The sequence below is a fragment of the Saccopteryx bilineata genome, chromosome 3 (genome assembly GCF_036850765.1).
Source record: "Saccopteryx bilineata isolate mSacBil1 chromosome 3, mSacBil1_pri_phased_curated, whole genome shotgun sequence".
In the NCBI taxonomy this organism is placed as follows: Eukaryota; Metazoa; Chordata; class Mammalia; order Chiroptera; family Emballonuridae; genus Saccopteryx; species Saccopteryx bilineata.
The window spans coordinates 52623998-52647513 of NC_089492.1; the positions used below are offsets into that span (position 1 = coordinate 52623998).

Consider the following 23516-nt stretch of genomic DNA (forward strand, 5'->3'; position numbering starts at 1 on the left):
GACCTAAATATGAGACAAAATTATAAAATTCCTAGAAGAAAATATATAAAAATTTTTGTGAAGTTATACTTCACTATGGTTTCTTAGATATGAGACCACATGCAACAAAGAAAAAGTATGGTATTTAATCATTAAAAACTGTTATGCTTCAAAGGACACTATGAAGAAAGTGAAAGACAACCTACGGAATGGGAGACATAATATTAATATTTGCAAATCCTATCTAATAAGGGTCTTATCCATAATATATAAAGAACCCTTACAATTCAAACAAAATGACCACCTAACTTATAAGTGGGTAAAGGACTTGAAGAGACAGTTCTCCAAAAATAGATACATTAAGTAAAAGGAGCCAGTTACATAAAACCATACAATGTATGATTCCACTTATATTTAATGTCCAGGACAGATAAAGCATGTGCTGTATTGACACAAGTATGTACTACAGACCTATGTCAAACACCACCTTAATCAGTTTTTCATTGCTTTTTCTGTTTTATGCTTCAATTTATTATGGGCTATTAACTTCACTATGATATTATTCAATATATTTATTTTTTGATGTTAATGATCTCTTAAGTTTCCTAATATTTTCAGTAGAATTAGAATATTCCAAAATATGTAGTTAGCTTTGCAACTTGTATCCTTTCATTTTAATGTGTATAAAAAGCAATATTATGCTGCAATGATAAACACCTGGCATATGGGCTGCCACTCCTAGATCCTAGGCTCTGGCCAGACATTTACCACTCTCTATGCTACAGTTAGAAACCTCATCAACACGGTACTGCAGGCAGCATTTAAAATATAAAACCTAACTGCTACACCTGCAAAAGATAACAATACAGCCATGTAATAAAATGTGCTAATCATGGTCACTGCTAACACTGATTTTATACATACGCTGTTTCAGTTTCTCTCCCTCTCTTTTTCCAATATCTTAAGAGTTTCATCACTGTATTTTCTATTTCAGGATTTGTACCACAAATAATAACCTGGGTGTAACTAAATAAGCCCCTAAACATCCTTTTATTATTTCAGCTAATTACAGCTTTGGGAATGTGTAACCACTAAAAATAACACTTATAAAACACAATTTTCCACCTATTAGAGGACAAATTGGAATAGTTTCATTATGTTCCTCAAAGCATTACTACATATAATAAAAATTTGACTTACCATGCTTGGATAATGTGGATGTCAGCCTAACATCCCTACATTTTATAAAATAAAGCCACTTTAATATTTTTTATTTATTGCTTTTAGAGAGAAAGGAAGGGGGAGAAATACTAATTTGTTGTTCCACTTATTCATACATTCAACGGTTGACATTTTATTTTATTTTAGTGAAAGAGATAGGAAAGGAGAGAGATGAGAAGCATTAACTCGTAGTTGTAGCACTTTAGTTGCTCATTGATTGCTTCTCATACATGCCTTAAATCGGGGGAGGGGGGCTCCAGCTGAGCCAGTGACCCTTTGTTCAAGTAAGCAACCTCAGCTTCAAGCCAGAGATCTCTGGGCTCAAGCCAGTAATCATGGGGTCATATCTATGATCCCATGCCCAAGTTGGTGGCCATGGGGTTTCAAACCTGAGCCCTCAGCGTCCCAGGTCAACACTCAATCCTTTGTGCCACCACCTGGTCAGGCTATTGGTTGACTCTTGTATGTGCCCTGACTGGAGATTGAACCCACAACCATGATATATTGGGACAACACTCTAACCGAGTTACCTAGCCAGAGCAAGTAAAGACACTTTAAAAATGTATTAGAGCCTGACCAGGCAGTGGTGCAGGAGACAGAGCATCAAACTGGGATGCAGAGGATCCAAGTTTGAAACCCCGAGGTCACCAGCCTGAGTGCAGGCTCATCTGGTTTGAGCAGGGCTCACAAGCTTAAGCCCAAGGTTGCCAGCTTAAGCAAGGGGTTACTCGCTCTAGTGTAGCCCCCCTCCCCTATCAAGGCACATATGAGAAAGCAATCAATGAACTAAGGTGTTGCAACAAAGAATTGATGTTTTCATCTCTCTCTCCTTTCCTGTCTCTGTCTCTATTATCTCTCTCTCCAACTCTGTCAAAAAAAAAAAAAAAAAAAAGAAAGACAAGCTAATGATGACTAAAGAAACAATAAAATTTAATATTTTGAATGTTAACCCTTTAGTAGTACGAATGTTCATGTATGTCCTCGTGCCTCCTGGCCATTTAAAAAATGTGTAAGGCAACATTAATAAAAGGCAAATGTATGTTGTTCTTGTTTCTATAAATGATTCTTCTTGTTTCTAAAAACAAACATGATTTTAAGTTAATAAAACTGTAACTGTAACTAATTTAGTTTTCTGGAAAAAAACTCACTCCCGGGGGTCAACGAGCATGAAAAAAAATCACTATTCAAAGGGTTAATTGTTCTTAAAACAGTAATATTTCAGCTATTTTCTCCACATGAAAGAAGTCTGTCTTATAGCCGAATTTTTGAATACTTATGCCCTTCTGTAGCTCTCACATATACATATGCACACACTTAGCTAAGGATAAAAAAAAGTGTGATAAATATAAGATATAGACTCTATAATTCAAAGATCTTCTGGTTTACTATTTCTTGGCCTTGTATGAGGTGAGGTTGTTCAATTTTGCAACCCAAATACAGACAGTGAAGCATTATGTCACAATAAACTTTAACTATTTGTAATTGTACCCACTACTGATGTCCAAAATTGAAATCTCACAATTATTAATATGAATTACTTATCTCTACTTTGTGCTTTTTCCTAAGTATGTTGTCATTCTAGCTACTTTAGTTTATATGTTAACAACATAAACCAAACCACTGCCCAATATACACAGTCTTTGGCTAACACCTTAGCCCAATGGAACAGCCCAGGAAAATATTTTCTTATAACAAAATACATGTTTAAGGAAAAAAAAACAAACCAGGAATGAAATTTAAACAAATCATAACTATTCTACATACACGAAAGATAAAAAGATTAAGATATGCACTATGTCCTCTATGAACCTACAATCTAGTAGGAGAAACAAAATATAAACACATCACACAAATGCAAATTTAAGCACTACAAAAAAGTTATGAGAAATTTCACAATATGGAAGAGGATATGGATACTATCAGCTGTGAAGATCAAGAAAGGACCTATTACATGTAAGATGTAGGCCGTATTTTCCCCATCACATATACTTACACACTGCAGTTGGTTTTATTTGTTATAATTAGGGGGAAAGTAAAACAAAAGAAAATGAAAAACATGTTTAATGGCACAATCAAGAAAAATAAAACTACTTCAGTGACTATGCTTCTATTTTTATGGGACTGCCTCTACAGTTTCAGAATTCACTATTTTACATGTAAGTGATAGAAATTCTTCTTTTGCTGGACATTTTAGTTGGCAAAATAGATAAAAAAAATACACTGCTCACAAAAATTAGAGGATATTTCGAAATGAATATGAATCTATAAAATATCCCCTAATTTTTGTGAGCTGTATATATGCTGTGATCAAAAGAGTTACTTGAGACCCAAAGACACAACCAATTTAAAAGTGGATAGATAGAAAAAGATATTCCAGCCTGCAGGCAGTGGTGCAGTGGATAGAATGTTGGTCTGGGATGCTGAGGACCCACGTTCGAAACCTCAAGGTTACTGGCTTGAGCGTGGGCTCATCTGGCTTGAGCAAGAACTCGCCAGCTTGGGCGTGGAACCATAGACATGACCCCATGGTCACTGGCTTGAAGCTCAAGGTCACTGGCTAGAGCAAGGGGTTACTGGCTTCACTGGAGGCCCCTGGTCAAGGCACATGTGAGAAAGTAATCAATGAACAATTAGAGTGCCATAACAATGAGCTGATGCTTCTCATCTCTCTCCCTTCCTGTCTCTCTTTCTGTCTCTTACTAAAAAATACTATAAAAAAAGAAAAGAAAAAGAAAAGATATTCCATGCAAATAGTAATCAAAAGAAAGCAAAGGTTCTTTCACAGGTTATACTAACATCAACAAAATAAACTTCATTATTTTAAAATTTTTATTTATTGACTTTTAGAGAGGGAAGGAGAAATGACTTGTTCCACCCATTCATGCCATCCTTGGTTGATTCTTGTGTATGCCCTGCATGGGAATCAAACCCACAACCTTGGCATGTTGGGAGGATGCTCTAACCAATTCAGCCACCCAGCCAGGGCCAGACAAAATAGATTCTAAATTTTAAAAAATCAGCTGTCAGAGAGAATAGAGATTGGGGGGCTAGGTGAAAAGGTGTTATGACTAAGCAAAGAAAATAAACTTATAGACACAGACAACAGAGTGGCAACTGCTGGAGGGAAAGCGGGTGAAGGGAGGTTAAGGAGTTCAGAGGTGGGGATAGATGGTGATGGAAGGAGACTTGACCTGGGGTGAAGAACAAACAGTGATATATACAGATGATGCACTGTGGAATTGTGCACCTGAACCTGTATAATTTTATTAACCAATGTCACCTCAATAAATTCAATAAGAAAGGTTAAGAGATAAAGGAGGACATTATACATTAAAAAGGAGGATATTATATATTAATAAGAAATTTAATACAATGAGATATGTCAATTATAAACTTTAAGTTCCTAACAATAGACCATCAAAATATATGAAGCAAGAACCTGAAACAATTAAAAGGAGAAACTGTCAGCTCTTCAATAATAACTAAAGACTTCAATACTTACCTCAATGAATGGATAAAACCAGCAGATAGAAAACAGTAAGGAAACAGGAGACTTAACAAAATAAAACACTTATGTCTAACAAACATATACAGAGCACTCCACCTAATAACAACATATATATTTTTCTCAAGTACAACTGGTACGTTTTCCAGGACTATATGTTAGGCCACCAGTTAAGTCTCAATAAATTTTAAAAGAGATATACAAAGTATCTTCTTGGACCATATAGGATAAAGTTAGATACCAATACAGAAAACTGAAAATTTCACAAAATTGTGGAAACTAAGAACTTTATTTTTCTATATAAGTTCAATTAGAATGTAATTAACATACCATTCAGTTCACCTATTAAAAGTGTACAACCTTTATTTTTAAAATATTATCACCACAATCAATTTTAGAGCATTTCATCACATCCAAAAGAACACTGGTGCCCCTTAGCAGTCACTCCTCTTTTGCTCCCAATCCCCCTGACCTAGTTGTAGGTTGGAGCAATAGCCTACCAATCTACTTTCTGTTTCTATACATTTCATAGACAGAATCATACCTTGTGATTCGCTTTTTCTCTTAGCATATTATTTTCAAAATTCATCCACACTGTAAAAGTACTTCATTACTTTTTATGGCCTAATAATATTCTATTGTATGGATATACCACTGTTTAACAGTTAATCAGTTGATAGACATTTGAATTGTTTACATGTTTGTTTTTTTAATTCTTTTTTTAAAGTGAGAGACAGACAGGAAGGGAGACAGAGGAGAAAAATCAAACTGTAGTTGCATTGCTTTACTTATTGTGTCTCATGCATGCCTTGATTGGGGGTTCAAGCTGAGTCAATGACACCTTGCTCAAGCCAGCGACCTTGGGCTTCAAGCCAGCAACCTTTGGGCACAAGCCAGTGACCATGGTATCATATCTACGATTCCACGCTCAAGCTGGTAAGCCTGCGTCAAGCTAGCAACCTGGGGGCTTAAACCTGGGACCTCAGTATCCCAGGCTGACACTTTATTCACTGCGCCACCACCAGTCAGGCTGTTCACATGATTTTGCTATTATGACTACTGCTGAGGTAGATATTTATGCTATTTTTGTGTGGACATATGCTTTCAATTCTCTTGGGTGTGTGTGTGTGTGTGTGTACACACACACACACACACACACACACACACACGAGTGGAATTTCTGTGTTGTGTGGTAACTTTATATTCCACAAATTAGGAAACTGTCAGAATGTTTTCTAAAGCATTTTATATTCCTGTAAGCCATGTATAAAGATACCAATTTCTCCATATCCTTGTCAATATTTGTTACTGTCAGTCTTTTTTATTACAAACATCCTAGTAGTTGCAAAGAGGGGTTCTTACTTTTTTATTATTGATATAACTGACATATAACATTGTGTTAGTCTTAGGTGTACAACATAAATTATTTGATACATGCATATACTGCAAAGTGATTACCTCAATAAATTTCATTATTATTTATCACTCAATGTTACCAATTTTCCTTATAAGGTTTCCACTTTACTCTTTTAGCAACTTTCTTTTTGTGTGTGTGTGTTAAAATATTTAATAAAATATACTACAATACAATAATATTTCAACAATGTAAACTCAACAGCAGTATTAACAACCATTAGCACTGTTATTTTTTGTGTGTGTGTACTTTTCTTAAGTTGGAAATGGGGAGGCAGACAGACTCCTGCATGCGCCCGACCGGGATCCACCCAGCATGCCCACCAGGGGGCGATGCTCTGCCCATCTGGGGCATCGCTCTGTTGCAACCAGAGCCATTCTAGTGCCTGAGGCAGAGGTCATGGAGCCATCCTCAGCGCCCGGGCCAACTTTGCTCCAATGGAGCCTTGGCTGTGGGAGGGGAAGAGAGAGACAGAGAGGAAGAAGAGGGGGAGGGGTGGAGAAGCAGATGGGCGCTTCTCCTGTGTGCCCTGGCCGGGAATCGAACCCGGGACTTCTGCACACCAGGCCGACGCTCTACCACTGAGCCAACCGGACAGGGCCACAACTTTCAAATATACAATACAATATTGTTAACTGTAGTCAGCATGCAGTAATTACATCTCCAGAAGTTACTTATAACTAGAATGCTTTCTACCTTTTGACTACCACCTGCCATTTCACCACCCACTCCCCCACCAGCTTCCTCTGGCAACTACCATTCTGTTCTCTGTACATATATATTTGTTGTTTTTTCTTTCATTTTTCTTAGATTCCACATATAAGTGAGATCATACAGTATTTGTCTTTTCTGACTTATTTCACTTAGCACAATGACCTCAAGGCCCACCCACGTTGTTCCAAATTGCAGCATGTCCCTTTTTTATGGCTGAATAATATTCCACGTATAGGTGTGTGTGTGTGTCACATTTTCTTTATCCATTCATCCATTGATGGACAAGTAGGTATTTTCCATGTCCTGGAAATCATAAATAAATAATAAATAATGCTGCCATGAACCTGGGGGTGCACATTTCTTTTTGTGACAGTGATTTAATTTCCTTCAGATACATACACAGAAGTGAAACGGCTAGATCATATAGTTCTATTTTTAATATTTTGAGGAACTGTTTACCACAGTGGCTTTACCAATTTACGTTCCTAGCAACAGTGTGCATGGGTTCCCTTTCTCCACATCCTCATCAATACTTATTTCTTGTCTTTTTGATAACAGCTATTCAAACAGGTGTGAGGTGATATTTCATGATAATTTTGATTTGCATATCCCACATGATTAATCATATTGAGCACATTTTCATATACCAGTTGTCTACTTTATGTCTTTGGAAAAATGTCTATTCAGTTCCTTTGCCCATTTTTGTTGAATTGTTTTTTGCTACTGAGTTTTGGGATTCTTTATACATTTTAGATATTGACCCCTAAACAACATACTTTAAAATTTTTTTATTTTTCATTTACACTTTACAGTCAATAATATTTTGTATTAGTTTCAGGTGTACAGCATAGTGGTCAGAAAATCATATACTTCACAAAGTGCTCCCCCAATATTTCCAGTACCCACCTGGAACCATACAGTTATTACAATATTGACTATGTTTCTTATGCTGTACTTTACAAACCCATGACTATTCTGTAACCATCAAGGTACTTCTTAATCCCTTCAACTTTTTCACACAGTCACTTCTGGCACCTATTAGTCTGTTCTGTGTATCTATGGGTCTGTTTTAGTTGTTTCTTCATTTATTTTTTTAAAAATTTACTTTTTCAGAGAGGAAGGGAGAGAGACAGAAACATTGGTTTGTTCCTATAGGTGTCTTGAGTGGGAATTAAACCCACCATATTTATGAGGATAACTTTATTTTGTTCTCTAGATGCCACATATAAGTGAAATTATATGGTATTTCTCTTTGACTACTTTATTTCACTTAGCATAATACTTTCTAGGTTCATCCATGCTGTTGCAAATGTTAAGATTTCATTCTTTTTATAGCCAAGTAATATTCCATTGTATACATGTACCAAAGCTGTTTTTTATCCACTTGTCTATTGATGGGATCTGGGTTGCTTCTGTATCATAAATAATGCTACAATGAACAGAGAGGTACTCATATTCTTTAGAATTAGTGTTTTGGATTTCTTTATATATATACCCAGAACTGAAATTGCTGGATCAAATGGCAGTTCCAGTTTTAATTTTTGAGGTAACTCCAGGCTGTCTTCCACAGTGGCTGCACCAATCAGCATTCCCACCAACAATGCATGAGTGTTCTTTTTTCTCTGTATCACCAATAATTGTTTGTGAATTTGATGATAGCCATTCTGATGGGTGTGAGGTGATATCTCATTGTGGTTTTAATTTGTATTTCTCTGGTGATTAGTGACATTGACCATCTTTTCATATATCTATTGGCCATATATATGTATGTTCTTTTTGGAGAAGTATCTAGTCCAGTTCTCTGTCCAATTGTTATTTAGATTTATTTTGGGTGTGTGTTCAGTTGTATGAGTCTTCATAAATTTTGGATACTAAAGCACTGTCAGATATATCATTGACAAATACCTTCCTCCTTTCAATAGGTTGTCTTTTTGTTTTATTGATGGTTTGCTGCACAAAACCTTTTTCATTTGATGCAGTCTCATTTGTTTTTCTTTTGTATCCCTTGCCTGAGGAGATATATCAGAAATAATAATGCTATGAGAAATGTCTGAAATTTTACTGCCTATGTTTCCTTCTAGTTTTATGGTATTGAGTCCTTAATCCATTTTGAGTTTATTCTTGTATATTATGGTAAAAGGGTGGTCTGATTAGTTTTCTTTCTTCCTCCTTCCCTCCTTTCTCCCCATTTTCTCTCGCTCTTTCTTTTTGCAGATATTTATCTAATTTTTCCCAACATCATTTATTGGATAGACTGTCTTTACCCCACTGTATGGTCTTGACTCCACTGTCAAGTATTAATTGTATACATAGGAATGGGTAAATTTCTGGGCTCTCTATTCTGATCCATTGACCTGTGTTTTTATGCCAGTACCATGCTGTTTTAAAAACTATGGCCTTGCAGTATAGTTTGATATCAGGTAGTGTAATATTGCCAACTTTGTTTCTGTTCAAGATTGCAGTGGCTATCAAGGTCTTCTGTGATTCCGTATAAATTTTTGGGTTATTTGTTCTAGTTCTGTGAAATACACCATTGTTAATTTGATAAAAATTGCATTAAATCTACAGATTGCTTAGACAGAGAGAGTCGGAGAGAGGGACAGACAGGAAGGGAGAAAGATAAGAAACATCAATTCTTCATTGCAACACCTTAGTTGTTCATTGATTGCTTTTTCATGTGCCTTAACTGGGGGGCTACAGCAGACCGAGTGACCCCTTGCTCAAGCCAGCGACCTTGGGCTAAAGCTGGTGAGCCTTGCTCAAACCAGTTGAGCCCACGCTCAAGCTGGCAATCTTGGGGTCTTGAAACTGGGTCCTCCACATCCCAGTCCGACGCTCCTACTGCCTGGTGAGGCTAGAATTTTTTTTTGATGCAAATGTAAATGGGATTGTTTTTGTTTCCCTTTCTGATAGTTCACTATTGTATAAAAATTCAACTAACTTCTGAATATTTATTTTGGGTCTTGCTACTTCAATAAATACACTTACCATCCCTGGCAAGTTGGCTCAGGGGTAGAGCATCAACCCATCATGTGGAAGTCCCAGATTTGATTCCCAGTTAGGGCACTCAGTAGAAGTGACCTTCTGTTTCTCTGCCCCTCCCCCACCCTTCTCTTTCTTTCTCTTTCCCTCCCACAGCCATGGCTCAATTGGTTCAAGCAAAATTGGCCCTAGACACTGAGGATGGCTCCATGGCCCCACCTCAGCTGTCAAGCAACAAAGCAATGGCCCCAGATGGGCAGAGCAGGGGGCTTGCTGGTTGGATCCCAGTCAGGTTACATGCAAAAGTCTCTCTCTGCCTCCTTGCCTCTCACTTAATAAAATTCATTCATTCATTCATTCATTCATTCATTCATTCATTCATTCATCAGTTCTAGTAGTTTTCCAGCAGAATCTAGTAGTTTCCTAGTAGAATCATGTCATCTGCAATTAATGACGGCTTTACTTCTATTCTAATTTGCTTCTATTTCTTCTTGTTTGATTGTTGTGACTAGGACTTCGAGTATGTTGTAAAAGTGAAAGTAGACATACCGATCTTGTTCCTAATTTTATAGGAAATACTTTTAGTTTTTCCCTTTTGAGTATGATGTTAGCTATGAGATCATATATGGCCTGTAGTATGTTGAAGTTTGTTCCCTGTATTCCCACTATGCTGACAGTTTTTATCCTAAAAACTGGGTGCTGGACTTGGTCAAATGCTTTTTCTGCACCTACTGATATGATCATATCATTTTTATCCTTCATTTTGTTTATGGGGCATAGCTCATTAATTGATTTGCAGATATAGTACCAATTTTACATCCCTGGAATAAATCCCACTTGATCATAGTATATGACCTTTTAATGTATTGATGAATAGCTATCTTGTTGAGGATTTTAGCATCTATGTTTATCAGCAACATTGGCCTATAATTATTTCCTTGTAGTTTTTACCTCGTTTTGTAATTAAGATAATGCTGGTCTTATAAAATGAGCTTGGGAGTCTTCCCTTCTCTTGAATTTTTTGGACTAGTTTGAGAATAAGTGTTACTTCATCTTTCAATGTTCGGTAAAATTTACCTGTGAAGCCATCCGGTGCAGGACTTTTATTTGTTGGGAGGTTTTTGATTGCTGCTTTGATTTCATTAATCAATGTGTACAGATTTTGTTTCTCTCTAATTCAGTTTTAGAAGATTGTATGTTTCTAGGAATTTACCAATTTTATTCAGACTGTCTAATTTGTTGGTATATAGTTGTTTGTAATATTTTATTATAATCCTCCATATTTCTGTGGTGTAAGATGTTACTTTGCTTTCATTTCTGTTTTATATTTATATTTGGGTTCTCTATCTTGATGAGTTTGGTTATAGTTTTATCAATCTTGTTTATCTTTTCAAAGAATCAGCTCTTGGTTTCATTCATCTTTTGGTTTTTGGGTTTTTTTCTGGATTCTTGTTTCATTTTTTTCCACTCTGATCTTTACTATTTCCTTACTTTTACTCCTTTTGGGCTTTGTTTTTGTTTTTTCTAGTTCCTTTAGGTATAAAGTTAGATTGTTTGATATTGATGTTGTTTCTTGAGATTGGCCTATAATGTTATGAATTTAACAGCACAGTTTTAAACAACCAGTGGAGCAAAGATACCACAATTAACAACCAGAAAATATTTAGAGGCCTGACCAGGCGATGGTGCAGTGGCTACAGCATCAGACTGGGATGCGCAGGACCCAGGTTCGAGACCCCAAGATTGCCAGCTTGAGCGCAGGCTCAACTGGTTTGAGCAAAGCTCACCGGTTTAGGTCCAAGGTCACTGGCTTGAGCAAGGGGTCACTCGGTCTGCTGTAGCCCCACGGTCAAGGCACATATGAGAGACAATCAATGAACAACTAAGGTGTCACAACAAAAAACTGATGATTGATGCTTCTCATCTCTCTCCGTTCCTGTCTGTCTGTCCCTATCTGTTCCTCCCTCTGGCTCTTGCTCAGTCTCTGTAAAAAAAACAAGCAAACAAAAAAAACTGAAAATATTTAGATAAACGAAAATGAAAACACAACAAACCAAAACATACATAATGCAGTAAAAGTGATGCTAAGGGGAAATTTATAGTTATAAATGCTTGTTTAAAAAACAAGAAAGATCTTGCCCTGGCTGTATAGCTCAGTTGGTTTGAGCATTGTCCTGAAGTGCAGAGGTTGCTGGTTCAATCCCCAGTAGGGGCACATACAGGAACAGATCAATGAATGTTCCTGTCTCTCTCTCTCCCTAAAATCAATAAAAATAATAAAAATCTCAAATAACCACTTAAAATTACAACTTAATAAAATAGTAAGAAAAGAAAAAAGTAAACCCAAAGCTAGCAGAAGGAAGGAAATACTAAAGATCAGGTCAGAGACAGACAAAATAGAGAACAGAAAAACAACAGAGAAAATGAATGAAACCAAAGGTTGGTTCTTCAGCCTCACCTGTGGTAATACAGTAGATAGAGCGCTGACCTGGAACACTGAGGTCCCTGGTTCAAAGCCCTGGGCTTGCCTGGTCAGGCACATACAACAAGCACTCAGTCAATAAACAACTAAAGTGAAGCAACTATGAGTTGATACTTCTCACTTCCTGTCCCTCTCTCTCTGTAAAAATCAATAAAATCTAAAAAAAAAGGTTGGTTACTCAAAAGAATCAACAAATTGACAAACTTTTAACTAAATAGATTAAAAAGAGAGAGAAAGGTCAAATTTTTACTGGTTCTATAAAAATAAAAATTATAGGAGAGTACTATAAACAACTGCGCACCAACAAACTGGATAACCTAGACAAAATGTACGATCTACTACGTATAAGCAAAACCTACTGAGTCTAACTCATGAAGAAATAGAAAACCTGACGACCTGTAACTAGTAAGAAGGTTATGTCAGTAATCAAAAATCTCCCCAATAAGAAAAGGGACCTGATGGCTTCAACTGGTGAATTCTACCAAACATCTAAAGAACTACTACCAATCCTCTGAAACTTTTCCAAACAAAGAAACAAACAAAAAACACATAAAACCTGAGAGAAAGGAACGTTCTCTATCTCACTCTATGAGGCCAGCATTACTCTGATACCAAAGCCAAAGATATTACAATTAAAGAAAACTTCAGACACACTTAAAAAAGTGTCAGCAAAGAAAATTGTGCAAATACATAAAGAAGCCAAAGTGAGAAACCACAAGATCACAAAAGATGGTGAGACTACCTTAGTTAGGTTGGTTGAACAATAACCCCCCAAATTCATCTTCACCTGGAACCTCAGAATGTGACCATATTTAGAAACAGGCTCTTTACACACATATTGTAATTTGATTAAGATGAGATCATAGAGATTTAGGGTAGAATCTAAATCTAGTAACCAGTGTCCCTATAAAGAAGAGAGAATACATACAAAGAGCAGAAAAAAAGTCATTTAAAGGAGGAGGCAGAGGCTCTGGCTGGTTGGCTCAGTGGTAGAACATCCACCCAGGTGTGAATGTCCTGGGTTTGATTCTCAGTCAGGGCACACAGGAGCAGCGATGATCTGCTTCTCCACTCCTCCCCCTCTCCTTCCCTCCTCTCCCTTCCTTCCTTTCTCTTTCTCTCTCTTTCTTTTCTTTTGCTCTCCCCCCCCCCCACATGCAGCCATGGGTGGGTTGGAGCAAGTTGGCCCTGTGTGCTAAGGATGGCTCCATTGCCTTGTCTCAGACAATTGAGAGCAATGGAGCAATGGCCCCACGGGGCTTGTCAAATGGATCCTGGTTGGGGTGCATGTGAGAGTCTGTCTCTCTGCCTCCCTGCTTCTCACCTAAGGAAAAAAAAAGAGGAGGCAGATATTAGAAATACATTGCTACAAGCCAAGGAATGCCAGGAACCATCACAAACTATGAGGCAAAGGATTTTTCCTAGAGCTCTTGGACAAAGTGTTGTAGCCCTTCTGACATCTTGATTTTAGACTTCCAACATTTTGAAAACTAGAGAAAAAATTTCTGCTATTTTAAACCACCTAGTTTGTAGTTCTGTGTGCAGCAGCCCTAAGAAATATGCTTGGTGATTGATGCTCACTATATGTCTTGCCCTTTGATTCCTCACTTATTCATTCAACAAATACTTAGTGCTAATACATATCCAGTACTGTTCAAGCCTTAGCTATATAGTACAAAGTTAAACAGAAAAAAAAAAACACCCCATGTTCTTAGGTGATTTTTACATATGTAAATTACATATTTTCTTTTTCTCTTTTAAATTTTTCTTAAATAAGAAGTGGAGAGGCAGAGGGACAGGCTCCCACATGATCCCAGACTGGGATCCACTTGGCAAGACCCCTACCGGGCGCTGCTCTGCCCGTCTGGGGCCGTTGCTCCATTTCTCAGCAACTGAGCTATTTTAGCACCTGAGGCAGAGGCCATGGAGCCATCCTCAGTGCCTGAGGTCAACTTGCTTCAACTGAGCCATGGCTGTGAGAGGGTAAAAGAGAGATAAGAGAGAGAAGGGAGACTGAGAGGGGTGGAGAAGCAGATAGTTATTTCTCCTGTGTGCCCTAACTGGGAATCAAACCTGGGACATCCACACACCTGGCTGATGCTCTACCAAATGAGCCAACTGGCCAGGGCCTATATATTTTCAATAAAATTTAAAAATCTTTGCCTTTGTGTGCTAGTACGCTATTCTTGTACAAATTCTACATTTCGCTTAAACTCATTGGTTTTCTATTTCTTCTAACTAAATGATCCTTAAATACTACTTTATAATTCTATTAGTTCTTAATTATAGAAAGACTTGCAAATGGAAGGTCATGAAATATATCAGTGTTGCCAATTCATTATTTTCAATTCTCTCTGTTTGACCTCTTGGTAAGATCTGATTCACTAAAATACATCTGTCTTTGAAACTTTCTTTTCTAAGCTTTTACAATCTCCTCAGTCTAGAAAACTCTCACATAGACCAGTAATACAGATCAATAACTTCTTGTGTATATGGAGTGAAGGGATTTACACATAGAGGGCTAAGACTTCCACGGGGCCTCTTTTCCTGCCCCATCTTCCTCAGTTAGAACTGACTTTTCAGGTGTCACCCTCAGCAGTAGGGGGCTGGGAGGATGTGTTCCCACCTATAAAGGGTAGCTGTGGGCTGGGGCACCTGGATGGGGCACATCCCAAGCTGCACAACTGGCCAGAACTGCCAGGATAGAAGCTTAAGTTTCTCATAAAATTACAAATATGAAAAGTGAGAAGGTTAGAGTTAACCCTGTGGTGTTGGGCTAGAACTGAAGAAATCATTGTAAACCTTTTTTTTTTAAGCGAGAGAAGAGATAGAGAACAGACTCCCGCATGTGTGCATGCGCCCCATCCGGGATCAAACCCCAACCCCTGTCTAGGGCTGATGCTGAATCAACTGAGCTATCCTTAGTGCCTGAGCCCAATGCTTGGACCAATCTAGCTATCTTCTGCACTCAGGGCCAATGCTCAAACCAATCGAGCCACTGGCTGTGAGATGGGAAGAGAGAGAGAAGGGGGAGAGGGAGGGGAAGAGAAGCAGATGGTCGCTTTTCATATGTGCCCTGACTGGGGACCAAACCTGGATTGTTGGCACACTGTTGATGCTCTATCCACTGAGCAAACTAGCCAACTAAAATTTTAAAATATATAAATATCAAAACTGATAAAGATGTATGTAGATATATTTCTAGCTCCGTTCATTGATAGGGTCCAGAAGTAACTACTATAGCAATAAGCATAGATTAGCACTCAGGTCTTGGTTTCTAAATAATATTTTCCACGAAAAGGAACCAGGGCTCTTGAAAAGTGGCTGAGTTGAGGACTGTTGCAGAAAAAATAGATGATGATCCTGGAAATGATCCCATTGTACCAGAAAGATGTGACATGTCCCAAAGACATAAGAGCCAACTCAAAGGGGTGCTCACTGGCCAAATATAGGACAATTTAAGCATCAAAATAAATAATTATAGATTTAACCACAGATTGTAACCTTTAGGCTAAACAAAAATCCAAGAATCTGTACTGATTTTAAATTTCTAAACATATGAATACCTGCATAAATCAGAAATAAGAATAAATAAAAGAGAAAGCTCTACCCCAAGTAGACTGCCAGCAAATAAAGTTAGACTAAAGAAATTTTTAAAAGATCATCATCATTTGGCAACTATCACAATAAGAGATTCTGACAAGAATGACTCATGGATGCTAAATTCATGGGTGAAAATTTGGTGAGACACACATATTCTCATATCAAAGTATGTCCTACAAATTTTTTTCTTTTTTTTAAATTTAGAATAAGGCAGGGAGAGAGAGATAGACAGGAACATCGAGCCATTCCTGTATGTGCCCTGAATGGTGATCAAACCGGCAACCTCTGTGCTTCTGGATGACGCTCCAACCAACTGAGCTATTCAGCCACGACTTTACAAACTATTGAATATTTTTTAAGTACCATATACTTATTAATTTTACTGTGGTGAAACCTGGCAGGCACACTCTTAACCAGGTGAAAAAATGCAATATCATCATACCATCAGTAAAGGAGCAAATATCAAAAGTGTGTGTCTGATACAATACACTGAGACAAGTAGAGCAAACCTTCCATGGTGCTCCTGCCAAAAAGGCTTAAGCCAGAGGAGATATCACATAAACCCAAACTGACAGACATTCTACAAAGTGACTGACCTGTATTCTGGAAGTGTCAAAGTCATGAAAGACTGTTCCAGATTGAAAGAGACTAAGGAGACATAACGACATGCTGTAAGATCCTCGACTCGGTCCTGGACCCATTACTGAGTTAAACCAAGGAAATGTGATTGAGGTTGGTGAATTTGATAGTAGTATTAGATCAGTGTTAACTTCTTGATTGATGGTGATACCATGGTTATGTGGGAGTGTCCTTGTATTGTAATACAAGATAAATACTGTAGTAGTATAGAGTAATGAGGCAGTTTCAGAAATTTCGATAATTGGGTAATCTAAGTAAAGGGCATAAAAGGAACTCTAAATACTATTTCTGTAACTTTTGTGTAAAGTTTGAAGTTAAGTTAAAGATTTTAAAACATAATAATAATGGAATATAAACCACTATATAAATCTGTCTATACTAAATAAACTGGGGAGGGACAAACTAATAAATTTATAAAAGTGACAAAATCATATCATAATAACAATTAATTCAAACCAAGAATCATCAATTGATGCAAAAAAATATTTATATTAGGTGAAAGTCTGATGTACAAATTGCATAATCTCAATACATCTCCCTACAATTTGCTTTTTACCTACCAAGGGAAAACAACAGCCGTAGAGAAACCTGGAAGATACCACTTTAGTCAACTGATCCAAGTTATTATCTATGATGGGACAAAGAGAATCACTTGTCTCCTGATGTGATGCATGAACAGGACATATCATCTATTGGTATGCATACCAAAAAATACACAAACTGAAGCTAATCATGAGGAAATGTCAAACCTAAACTGAGGGACTGGCCTGATCTCTACAAAAATGTTAGAATCACGAAAGACAAAGAAGAGCTGAGGCATGGCTCCAGATTAAGGGATTAAAGAGCTAAATGTAATGTGACTAGGAACTGGATTGCAGGAGGGGGGTGTGCAGGACTATAAAAAGGATATTACTGGGACAACTGGCAAAGTTTGAACTCATAGTAAAATAGATAATAATATTAAATATTAAGTAAGTGCTAAATTTCTTGAATCTGATAACTTCTATGGTTATATTGAGATTCTGCTTTTCTCAGAATATACATACTAAAGTGTTTGGAAATACAGAATCATTATATCTGCAATTTACTCTCAAGGGTTCAGCAAACAATAACATTCAGTAGAGATAAGTGAATCTAGGAAAAGTTATTGAGGAATTTGTATTATTCTTGCAACTCTTCTATAAACTTGAAAACATTTCAAATATAGCGTTTTTTAAGAATGCTATCAAAAATAAATACGTACCTCCGCGTGGTAGGATTTCAAGTGATTTTCTCTCCTCAAGCATATCTGAATTTTGAATTTAATTTTACAATACAAATGTAACATTTTCATATCCATAACAAACACTACTTTTGTTTTGTAAACAAAACTGTGATCTCATGCCATATAGTATGGTCTAAAACATATTTCTTTGAATACTAGTTTTACAGTTTATCACTTATATTATGAAATAGGAACACTTGGTGTTTCTTTACTGAAGATCTTTTCAGAGCTTTAAACATGCTAGTACATTAGCTGTAAATCTCCAAGAGGAGACTACGTATACCATATCATATTTCCTAGAACTCAGAGCTTAGAAGAGGTACCACTAAAAAGTTTTTCATGGAAAAAAAAAATCACCACCACAATCAACACACATGTAGTACGATGGGTACCAATCTCAGAAACATAAAAATGCTGGGGAAATGACACATTAGAATTGAGAAAATAAAAGAGAAACAAAATATAGGGTGACTAAGGATGATTTGACTTTTGACTCTGAGTGATGGGTATACAACATAATCAACTGTCCAAATGATGTGGAGATGTTTTCTCTAAATCTATGTACTCTGGTTGACCAATGTCACTCTGTTAAATTTAATTGTCTAAATAAATTTTTAAAACAAGAATTAAGAAAATATGCAATTACAGAGTTTTTCAGTTTTATCTGGCCACCTCTTTTTTCACGAGGAATCTAAAAGACAGAGACAGCAAGACCCGAGTTTCCAGACTATATCTTGGCTGGTTCTGCAAAAAAAGAACTTCAACAACAAAGAACAAAAGTGGCCCATTTTTATAGCAACAAACTTGTATAGAAGCAGACATAAATAAAACTCAACTTCTTTGCTATGTCCTGGATTTAAGTTTCATGCTGTGACCTTTGATCACCTTCCGTCCCTAGCAAACATATCAAAGCTTTTTAGTTCACGATTATCTTGGAAGCTATTTTTGTTAGCAGTAACAGCCAGAATGGCATCATAACAACTGAGATAAATATCAAACTGGTGATATACAGAGTATACCACAAGACCAGTAAGAAGTATGGCTCCGTCACTACTACACTTTGTCCTCTCATCTTGTGAGTCACTAGTGCTCCAGTTATACTATTTAAAAAGTACTGTAACACTTGAATCTATGTAAACATAAATTAAAATCATAAAAAAAAAAAGAAGTACTGTAACAGGTGTCTGTTAGCAGAGCATAATCTGGGCAGACTGCTGGGTCATCTTTTTTGCTCAGTCTTCCAGTAAGTAAATTACCCTATAATAAATTCTATTATAATCTATGGAGTTGCCTGCTTCCTTTGTGGGTCTTAAAATACCTTCTCATTTCGTCGGCCCCATTGTGGGACAAAACTAAATTGCTTAATCCCAACATCCTCCAAGTTAACCTGCCATATCTCCTTTAGTTCTCCAAATTGGTTCATTCTGAATTTCACTATGTATTTATGAGACCAAACTAGAATCAGCTTAGTGTTAACTCACAAAGTACTTTCAGAACTGAAGACCTTTAACTTTTAATATAAATTTAATTCTTAGTGAACATGTCATGGATACTTTTGGTTATTTTAAATATTTTATTCATTTGGTTTATCATGTTCACGCTTAACTTCAGTCTATGTAATCTGGCTAAATTGGGGTCCACAGAGAACCTTCTCACACTGAAGTTTTTTTTTCTCTTGGACTGATTGTTCAGGTCTAGAAGTTCTCTTTATGGGAAAGTTACAGGGTGCCAAGTTCCTACCTAGCCCTCAGCATCAAGAAGGGTTTGATTATAAAATAGAACTACACTACACCTGTTTCTGAAAATAAATAGTAAAATAAGCCTGTTACTGTCATAGAACCACCTGATTGTCAGAAAACAGTCCTGCAACCTCTTCTGTAACTCCACACAAAGTATAAATATGTGTCAAGTTACTGCTACTAAGTAAGCATGAAAGATTAGAAATCATTTTTAAAAATTAATCAAAAAATTTAATTTAAAAATATTATTCTAACCCAATACCTCCCTGTAAACAAGATTTAACAGTTTTGTGGCTACTTTATTAAAATTTATCTATCTCAGTTTTCTGCCAATTCTACAATTTTGTAACAACTTTTCCTGTTTCAAACAGATAATCACTGATTTAAATTAAAAACAAAACCTCACAATATAGAAAAAGCCTAAGTGAAAAATAAATCATTTATCTAAAGTTAGCACAACAAAAATTGTTTGATAAGCCTCCAAGTAAATCTCTGAGTTGCTACCACTGCCCTTCAACTGATTTTTTTCTTTTTAAGGGAACATCTAATCTCTCATTCAGAATGCTGTATACTGCACATTGCTATTGCTGCTCTTATCAAAATCAACCAGTTCTTCTAAACCTGCCCTGAAATTTTAACTCCTCTGGAAAGCTCCAACATTCCACCCATTTGGCTATCCAATACCCACAGCAACTGAAGGAGGAGTTTGCAATTTTAATATGTTCCAACCACAGGAGGTGAAACATTGACATATTCAAGATGATGAAGGGAAAATTCTGGGGGTTTTCAAAAATGAAAAGTTTGTATCTCATTACTGGACCATAATAAATACTATTAGCAATCATTTTTACACAATCTTAGCGTAGGAAACCTTTGATCACTTAGGAAGAGTTGTATGACCCCATTTTATTACTGTTGCTATAATAACGGTACCTACCCTGTATCTCCCAATCCATGAAGGAAAATCACCTAAAAGAAAAGGGGAAAAAAACAATAAGCAATGCCTAAATAAACCCATACGGAACTGTTACACACTATAGCTTTGGTTAAGGTGGATGCCAGAATTACAGAACACTACCTTCCTAAAGTTAATTAACCACTACAGACATCTCTTAAATGGCAAAAATACTTCTCTCCTTGTAGCACAGAAAGAGGTCCCACTTAGACATTCTTAAGTGCAAATGATCACATTCTAAGAAAAAAGTCTCTTTCAAGTCAAACCATGAAAAGTCTCATTTATACTGTAGAATTTTTCCATCACGAAAAGAAACTTACGGAAATAAAAATAAGTTTGAGATCCTTAAATACAGTTTCCTAAAAAACAACACCTGTGACCTTATAAGACACTAACCAAACTTCTTTAGGACAAGAGTGAATGCAAGGTAAGACAAGAAAGTCTTTTTCCCCCCTATTTTTTTGCGGACTTAATACTTCTCACATCCACAAACACAACAGAAATATGCCGTAAACCCAACTCGAGTTAGGACGCCTCTGCAGTAACGCCGGTCACTCCAACCTGGGGCCGGGCAGCCGGGGGTCTCTGCAGTCGCTCTGCAATGCAGAGGGCTCGGGCTCGGGGCTGGGGAGGGAGTGCTGGGGCTGAACCTGCGGCCCAGGCCTCGAACCCAGAGCCCTCCCCACACAGGGGGGCCCGGGACGTGCCGATTACCGCACCCCCCACCCCGTCAGGGCGGAGCGTCCCTGTCCACCCGTCACCAAGCCGCCTGCGAAGTTGACCCCGCGTGAGGAGCAGTCGCCTGCGGTGGGCCGAGCGAGCCCCTCCGAGCTCCGGCCGCCGCCACCACTCACCGCAGCGGTGGCCTTCCGGGCAGCGGGCACAATGGCGGGAAGTGGGGCAGACATGTTATTGCCGCACATACACCGGCTCCACAGACAACGCGCGTCGGAAGCGGAAAGGAGAGCCCGCGCCCGGCCACGGCCCAAGGGCGTGAGAGCGGCGAGTCCCGGCCCGCCCCACAGGGCGCGCGCTGAGGCGCGTGCGCGCACACGCGGCGCCGCGCCGCCCTCCGCCCGCTCGGCGCGCTCGCGTCTGAGGGGACCTGTCGTTTTGCCCCTCCCCCGCCGCCCTTACCCTACTCTGCGCGTCATAGTATCCTGCTTCTCTGCCGGGTTGGCTGTGACGGACTGCAGCCGGAGCTGACCTTCCCTTTCTCCCCTTTCCACTCCCCGCGTCCACTTGCTCCGTGCGGGCGGCCCCGCTGCGCTTCTTCCAGCCGCTTGCATAGGCCACCCCGGAGAAGACGCACTCAGCCCCAGGACGCGAGCGTGGTCCCTGGAGCCTTGCTTTGTCTTTCTCTCTTGGGCACTGTAGTGAAAGAATGAACCCCAAAGCCACTCCTCCCAGCCCCAGATACTCTTTTGTTTCCTACAGACAGGGTGCACTCATATGTAAAAGTAAAGAAGGACTGGACTGGGAGAGCCTCGTCGAACTTTTGCTATATTCCCATTTGGGGCTGCTCCTATGTGTAGTTTTGGAGTTGACCGGCTTCCTCTTTTAAAAAACTCTGGCTGGAAAGTAAAACTTTCCGTTGTCAATGAGAATCCATAACTTAATGATTGATGGATACTGAATTAGTGCTGATTTAAGTGTGAAACTAGATATCTAAGCTTGAGTACCTTAATGCATATCAAAAAAAAAAAAGGTAGGATCTGAGAAACACCTAGAGCCAAATTCTCTGACCTTCAGAAGTTTACAGTTCCCTGGAGAAACTTAATATGTACAATCTTTAAGGAGTACAATGTAAGATAGAAAAGGAAACTGGTGGACATAAATGCTTAAAAAAACCACTCCACTTTAACTCAGATGATAACCATATGCTGATGGATTGGGGGGGGGGGTCTCAATCATGTTTTCTCATTCTTGTCTTGGATTTGAATGCTGAGAATTTTGTGGACTCAGAATTGATACTGATTTATTGAAAATGATGTGATTCACATTTCAAATCTGAGTGTACATTTATGTCAGACTTTTAAGTATTTGGTTGTGTTGACCCAGAGAATGAATGTACCTATTGAAAAAGGATCCTAGTGGCTAATTGGGCTCAAATTTACAAACAGAACAGAGCAGCCATTACAAAACAGGTCTCTCACCCAAGTCATGCTTCTCTTGCACTAAGCTGCTGTCCTACAGGGAACTGTGTGCCTGCATTGCTCCTGCAGCCTAAGCCAGCCCTTATATAGTAGTTCCTGGAATGTATTGCAACCAACAGGACTGAGACGTTCCCCATCTATATCCTTATTTGCATCTTTACAAACCAATCAGTGGCTCCATTGTGACCAATGAGGACAGTGCTTATTGGACCAATCTAACTGTGAGGATTTGCAGTCTTCCTTTGCGTAACCAATCCAGAATTGGGGACAGGAACTTTTCTTTATATAAGCTGGCTGTACCTCTGTCTTAAGGAGTGCACTTTCAGAAAGATTGCTTTTCTCCAGCTGGAGCTGACATATTGACTGCACCATGTTATTAGAACAGGGGTCCCCAAACTGTGGCCCCCTGAGGCCATTTATTGCCCCCCCCCCCGCACACTTCTGGAAGGGGCACCTCTTTCATTGGTGGTCAGTAAGAGGAGCACATTGACCATCTCATTAGCCAAAAGCAGGCCCATAGTTCCCATTGAAATACTGGTCAGTTTGTTGATTTAAATTTACTTGTTCTTTATTTTAAATATTGTATTTGTTCCTGTTTTGTTCTTTACTTTAAAATAAGATATGTGCAGTGCGCATAGGGATTTGTTCAGTTTTTTTTATAGTCCGGCCCTCCAATGGTCTGAGGGACAGTGAACTGGCCCCCTGTGTAAAAAGTTTGGGGACCCCTGCCTTAGAACTTTAATACCAGAGCTGTAATTCTGGAGCTGTAACACCAGGGCTGCCTGAATAGCTGCATTGTATGATAATTGAGCTGTAACACATTGAGCTATCTTTCAGCCAAGATGTTTCATATCCAATGTTCT

At 38.3% G+C, this 23516-nt stretch overlaps 1 protein-coding gene across 1 annotated transcript in view; it reads right to left on the reverse strand.

The window, feature by feature from the left end:
* The window catches only part of LYPLA1 (lysophospholipase 1), a 41446-nt gene extending 19917 nt beyond the window's left edge, over nt 1-21529 (reverse strand). The window contains exons 1-2 of the mRNA XM_066266129.1: nt 21352-21529; nt 20480-20511 (exon numbers count right to left, since the gene is read on the reverse strand). Coding sequence (XP_066122226.1) covers nt 20480-20511; nt 21352-21420 — 101 coding nt within the window. The 5' untranslated portion in view covers nt 21421-21529. The remainder of the gene's footprint in view (nt 1-20479; nt 20512-21351) is intronic.
* Between the last annotated feature and the right edge of the window lie 1987 nt (nt 21530-23516).